The sequence below is a fragment of the Acomys minous genome, assembly GCF_964271855.1.
Source record: "Acomys minous genome assembly, chromosome: 5".
NCBI lineage: Eukaryota > Metazoa > Chordata > Mammalia > Rodentia > Muridae > Acomys > Acomys minous.
Genome location: NC_140494.1, coordinates 124,929,675 through 124,936,607, shown reverse-complemented (window position 1 = coordinate 124,936,607; position 6,933 = coordinate 124,929,675). Strand labels below are relative to the sequence as shown.

At 47.3% G+C, this 6,933-nt stretch overlaps 1 protein-coding gene across 1 annotated transcript; it reads right to left on the bottom strand.

Moving 5' to 3' along the window:
• Positions 1-293: 293 nt before the first annotated feature.
• OAZ2 (ornithine decarboxylase antizyme 2) lies at positions 294-6,812 on the bottom strand (the record flags this gene model as incomplete). Its single annotated transcript, XM_084783500.1, is given in 6 exon segments — positions 294-1,471; positions 1,605-1,690; positions 2,460-2,635; positions 4,497-4,577; positions 4,579-4,654; positions 6,775-6,812. Coding segments are annotated over 6 exon segments (588 nt in total). The 3' UTR covers positions 294-1,340.
• Positions 6,813-6,933: the final 121 nt, after the last annotated feature.

Genomic DNA, 6,933 nt, shown 5'->3' with positions numbered 1-6,933 from the left:
AAAAAATAAACTTTTTTTTTTTTTTAAAGAAAAGCTAGTTTTAAGCCCCAGCCTTGTGTGTGACAACTGGAATTCTTGGTTAGCTGCTACCACACAGAAAAGTATGCGTACACCTCTCTTCTCCACGGGCACTTGGAGTCCCACTCCTAGCAACCCTACATGTCACAGTGTAACACGGCCCCAGAGACCAGCAGCCTTTTCCCTGAGAGGTATGCATCACACTTGTATTATGTTAAGCTCTGGTAGTGGTAGGGAGTTGGTCCTGGTACAGGAATAAAGAACAGACCAACCACAACTTTTAAGTCAGTTTATTGACACAGTAACACAACACACTTGCCTCCCTGACACCCCCACACCCAATGTAGATCTCTCTCCCTTCGTTTCTCTTTAGAACAGGCCGTTCTGCAGTTCAGCCTGACCCCTAGGCCCTGCTCAGAATCTTCAGGGGGGCAGTCAGTACTATGCTTGGCCAGCCAGCGGCATCCAGTCACTAAGAACAGATTCCCCCACAAACCCCAGGCCCTGAGTTTACTATTCTTCCTCTCTGTTCTTACTAGGAAAGAGATTGTGGGGCCTGGGCCACAGAGGCAAGAACTCCAGTGGTCACTTGAGATGTAGTTGGCTAGTTTCTTAAGGCCCAGGCACCCCTAAAAAAGCCCTGGTGTGTGTGCAGGGGTGGGGGGGTGAATTTCAATGCCCCAATTTAAAATGCACTGGTAACATTAAACAGATTAAGCCAGCTTAACCAAGTGCCAGAATAACACTAAGCTGTAAAGAAAGCGAGGTCAGACCTGCTTACACCAGGCCAGACACAAAATGCTGAGAAGCCCAAGGTGGAGTGTGGAAAACAACCAAGGACACTGCCCAGGAGCTAAAAAGCCTATGCTCAGGAGCCCCTGAATGACAGGAAGCAAAGAAAGAAAATACCTAAGTTTTAAAAACCAAAGAAAGAAAGCCCAACTGCAAGGAAACCCAAGCCTGACGGTGCTGCCCACCAGCCCTCCAGGTGTTCGCCCCTGGACCAGGCAGTCCCTCCCCTCCAGGCAATGTCTCCCCTAGGCTAGATGGAGCACATCACAGCGCAGTTTAAAAAGCTTCTAATGCCAGTTCATAAACATCTTCATTTACTATTGGTGATTACATGTGAATAATATGCTTATACTGTTCTTTATGGAAAACAATTTCAACGAGTCAACTCCGAGAACACAATGGGCAGCCCTCAACCTGCGCCCCTCAATGTCCTTCCCTAGACAGCCGGAAACCCTCTCCTCTGTCCCAGGGCTGCCTAGCTTTCCCTCTTCCCCCACGGTGGCTCTTGGGCAAAGCATCCTCTATGACCATTAGTCCTCATCAGACAAGTTCTGGTCCAGGGGGTAAACCATGAACATCACATCTGGCCGAGAGGGAACACAGGGATGACCTGGACGTACAATCTCAAAGCCCAAGAAGCTGAACGTCTTCAGGAGTGGAGCTGCAGAAATAAAAAGCATAGAAGGGGATCTAATTCAGGCAAAACACCAAAGACAAAGTGCAACTGGGTGGCTAAGGCAATGTACATGGTGTACAGCCCTTTGCATAGGTCTCAGGCTGTTTTGACTGCTCACCTCTGTCTTCCCGGCCCTTCCTGAAGCAGATGAACACGTAGTTCACTTTCATCTTCTCCTCAGCAAACTCTAGCAGTGCTAACAATCTGCAGAAACAACACTGATCAGGTCCACTGCCACCTTCCCAGATCTCCATCCCACCCTTAAAATGGCCTTCTGAACCTAAGAGCTAGCAAATTTAATACAGGATCTCCAAAGAAAGCTTCCCATTTAAGACCCTACATTAAGAAAAAAATAAGTCAAATATCCTGGGAAGTGGAGTGGTTCTTTCTTCTAATAACTGAGTTCTCCATCCGAAAGTAACACTGTCATAAAGTAATGCCAATCACAAGACTGTGGTGCCTTAGAAGAAACCCAGTTCATTTGGTCATTACACTGATAGGAATATTATACTCTGAGCTCAGTTTCCTCAGTAAACTGAGGCCAGGCACTCAGGAGGCAGAGGCGGTGGATCTCCAAGTTCTACGTAGTCCAGGACAGTCAGAACTAAACAGTGAACGCCTGTCTCCAAAGATAGAAATTGGAGTCAATCAAGAAAAATATCCTGGGAATGCTCTTTATACATAGGCTACTTGGAGAAAAGTACCTAATCTAATGAAAGCCCACCAGTCTACCTGTATTCCTTGGCCTTTCAAATTGTACCTTTGTATGGAGGCTCAAGGGGAACTTGACATCTGCTGGGAATCTGATTAACTGGTGAGTGACTAGTTAATATGCTAAAGATTTGCTTTAATTATAACCTGGAGGAAGCCTGACTGGCTAAAAACTGTAACAGCCACACTACCTGCTTGGGGAGTCTAGAGCTAAGGAAGAAGCTGCAATCCCCAGTAACAGTTCTCTTCATTGGCTCCTTACCCTTCTTTGCTCCCATCAGCTAATAATCCATCTGGGATTTCTACAAACAGGCTCTGGCTGGACAGGACTGCATCCCAGGATGAGACCTTCACCTCAGTGACCTCATACTGGAAGTGGACGATGTGAGGCTTTCCATCATTCACGGGGAGGTCCTGGGTTACAGTGAGCTTCTCGTCCTGGGAAGGAGAGTTAGGGCAGAGGACAGAATCTCTACTACTGGCCACACCCTATGCTCCCTAAACCAGTGGGCACTGGCATCCCGTGGGCCATGCTCAGGTAAATAAGAGTCATGTCAGTGAGCTAACTGCAGCCATTTCTAAGAATAGCTGCTGTTGGTAAAAGCCAGAGTAAGATGGGAAAGGAAATTCTTACTAAGAACCAACCAAGTGCTGAGTGCTGTGCAAAGTACTACTCATTATTAGTATCTCCACCTTAAATATGAAAGAGCAAAGCAAGAGCAAGTTACGAACTGGCCCACGGCTCCTACACTAGTAAAGGCCAAGTTGAAATGAAGACCGAGGTCTCCCTAGCCTCAAGGTCTATCAGGGCTTTCCCTTCCTCTCTAAGAGAAAAACATGAATGGAATTCTAGCATTGCTGCAGTGGAGGCTGAGGCAGGAGGATTATGAGTTCAAGGCCAGCCTAGACTACACAAGACTTGTTTTGTTTTTGAGACAGTGTCTCACTAGATAGCCCTGGCTGGCCTGGAAATCCTGAAGATCCATCTGCCCTTCCTCCTGAGTGTTGGAATTAAAGGCATAAACTACTATGTATGGCCTAAGACCTTGCCTTTAAAGATTTTTTTTTTAATTTATTCAGATTACATCTCAATTGTTATCCCCTAACTTGTATCTTCACGTTCCCCCCCTCCCTCCCTTCCTCCTTCACCCTATTCCTCTCTCCTAGGCCTGAGACAGAAGGAGACCGCCTCCCCCACCATATGATCACAGCCTATCAGGTCTCGTCCTGGTAGCCTGCTTACCCTTCCTGAGTGCCACCAGGCTCCCCCACCATGGGGAAGTGGTCAAATAGGGGGCACCAGAGTATATATCAGAGTCAGTCCCCGCTCTCCACACAAATGTGGAGAATGTGGTGTCCATTGGCTGGATCTGAATAGGGTTCTAGGTTTACTGCATGCATTGTCCTTGGTTGGTACAGTAGTTTGAGCTGACCTGCCTGGGTACAGATCTGCCATCCTTGATGGTCTTCTTGTAGGTTTCTAGGACTCTCTAGATCCTTCTATTTACCCATTCTCCCATACCTCTCTCACCTAGAGTCCCAATAGGAAGTCCCAGCATCTATACCAGTCTCCTGCTAAGTGAAGACTTTTCAAGGGACATCCCTGTTGGGCTACTGTCCAATTATAATTGAGTATATACCATGTGTATCTTTCTGGGTTTGGGTTAACTCACTCTCTAAAGATTTCTTTTTTTTAGTAAAAGAAAGCTGGACATGGCTGGGCATGGTGGCACATGCCTTTAATCCCAGCACAGAAGCAGGTGGATCTACAAAGCCTGGTCTACAAAGTCAGTCCAGAACAGCCAGGGCTGTTACACAGAGTATACACCTGTAATCCTAGCACTCAATCAAGTCCTTAGATAAAGAACTCAGGTGCCCTGCTAACTCTCCATTCCCAGCCTAAGAAGCTGAACCAGGTCCTGGGCCACAACCAGCAACTTAAGACAACAAATAGCACTAACATTCTCCTAGGATTCCAGATAAGGCATACAATAGCTTGAAAAAAGCTATCAGGCTAAGTGTGGTAGTGCACTCCTTTGATGGAGTACTCAGAGAGGCGGAGGCAGGCGGATCTCAGTGAGTTCGAGGCCAGCCTGGTCTACAAAGTCCAGGACAGCCAAGGTTACACAGAGAAACTCTGTCTTGAAGAAGGAAAAAAAAAAAAAAGTTATCAGTTCTGGTTTTCCCTCAGTCAGCCTACTTTTCTGTCTAAGAAGACTAAGGAAAACTCCCACCATTTGAGCAGCTGCTCAGTGGGATCTGGGAGGCTCCACCCAAGCTATACCAAAATCCTCCTTACCTTATATATTAGAGCTGAGAGAGAAGGATCCCTGCCGCCCCCTCGCCCACCGGGGATCTTCGACAGTGGGTGAGGGGCATCAGGAGCACCACAGAGGCCCTGGAACAATGTGCCTGCAGCACTGGAGCTGGGGACAGTTACTCAAAGGCAAAATACTACTGCAAGAGACAAAAAGTCAGACAGTAAACACCAGGACATCAAGCCCATAACCCTCCATCCTGCCCTCCCTCTACCAACCTACCAAGTTCTTTCTTCTTGAGCTTCCAGAAGTGCTACTTTTTTTTTTTTTTTAAATCAAGGGACATAAAGAGTTCCAAAAGGCTACAGAAGTCCCAATGGACTTCTGACCAGAAGATCACCTGTCAAACATTAACAAGCTCTTGACATGGGGTTTAACCCATCAGAGTTTGCCTGCTAAGTCTCCCAGTCCCTTTCCTTAACCATCTTACCCGCCTATATAGTACAATCACTGTCAGCCTGGGCTAGGTACTATGGCTGAGAAACTGCCAAGGCTATTCCCTTTCCTGACCTCCATCTCAGCAAAGGGTCTGCAATTTTTTAAAAAACCAAATTGCTCTAGGGTTATGAATGAAACTAAGTCTTGGAATTGACTCCAGAATATCATGGTAGAGTCTGTTCCTGGGGCCATCAAATTTGAGTTTCTTCATGACCTGAGCATGAGAACATAGGTAATACTGACAGTCAAAATAGGCACATGAAAAGGGGTAGCTGCTGGGAGGCTCTGAATAAAGAGATAAGGATCAAATGTCTTACAAATGTTTAAAAGCTTTGCAGGCCCTGTTGCCCCCACACGTGCACCCTGCCTAGCACTTTTAAGATAAGAATTTCTCTATGTAGCCTTGGCTGTCCTGGAGCTCACTATATACACCAGGCTGGCCCTGAATTCAGTGAGATCCGCCTGCCACTGCCTCCTGGGTGCTGGGACTAAAGTTGTAAGCTACTGCTGTCCTGCTGGTAGACACTTTAATCTTCAGGCAAACAAAAAAGGGTTCTAGATCTGTTCCACTGCCCTCCTTGGTCATGAACAACTGTCCATGACTATCAACAGGCCTGTCCCATAGCCACGACACACTGCCACAGGGGAACCAGATGCAGAGAACAGGAGTGCTACAGCCAGCATACACAACTGCAGCTATTAACAATGTCATGCTGGCTGGGCAGTGGCACACACCTGTAATCTCAGCACTCAGGGAGGCAGGTGGATCTCTTGAGAGTCCAAGAGACCCAAGACTACACAGAGAAATCCTGTCTGGGGTGGGGTGTCATCTTGGTAACCTGAACCAGTCAAGTGTGGTTGGTAGATCTACACTACAGAAATCAACATTTGCTAGAAATTAGGGCAGTTTTCCCCCTCCCTGAAATGGTGCAAGGCTTGCTAGTGTGGAGTTTTTGTTTTGTTTTTTAACTAAAAAGCAACAAAACAAAATGTCTAACATGGCAACAATCTAGTCACCTAGCCACCAACTGGCCTGCATCAGCATTCTAGCTCAGGCAAGGAGTGCAAGCTCACCGTGGCTTAGCTCTCCAGGGATTCCAACTGGGGGTCTAAACTAGAATGTTAGAAGTGGAGCTCCTGGGTTGGCATCCACATCTGCAGATGAGTACACACACACCTACCGCCTGCCGTCTGGAAAGCCTCAGGGGATACTTCTCAACTCTTAGTTTTACCAACAGCTACTGACTGGACAAGGACAGAAGCTATGTTGTACTTTAGACAACTATTATGACTTCCCCTGCTAAAGGTATAAGGAGCAGAATAACAATGTCCAAGCAACCAAAAAGGCAGGTTAGGAATTCCCAATGGAAAGACACAAACCCCATCTATGAGCGTACTAGGAAGGCCAGGCCACTGGGGAACCTAGCTGACTGGATGGCTAGCTTACACTGCTCAGCAGAGCTGTCCCAAGGAATGGGCAACTCCCCTCTGAGAAAAGAAGGCATCTTGTATAGTAGAACTGCTTGGGTTCTCACTTGTAGAACCCTGCTGCCAGACTTGTGCTTGAGAAGGGGATTATTCCACTTTACATGGCTGAGCTAACTGGATTTAAACCCCAACATTCCTACCAGTGTCCTGATTCATTCTTCTTTTTCGGGGGGGGGGGCTGAGGGGGAGACAGTTTCTCTGTGTAGCCTTGGCTGCCCTGGACTCACTTTGTAGACTAGGCTCGAACTCACAGCAATCCACCTGCCTCTGCCTCCCGAGTGCTGGGATTACAGGTGTGCTCCACCAAGCCTGGCTTGGTATGCTGATTCTTACCTAATTCTCACCCAAAAATGGCAGAAACAAGACACCATCCCCGGAAAGGGTCACAATACAATGATGAGAGACAGGGGTGCGCAATCCTCTCCCCCACCCCTAGAATAGTCCCTGGGGCCTGCCTCTGACCTGCACGAATCTGTAAATCTCCAAGTAGAT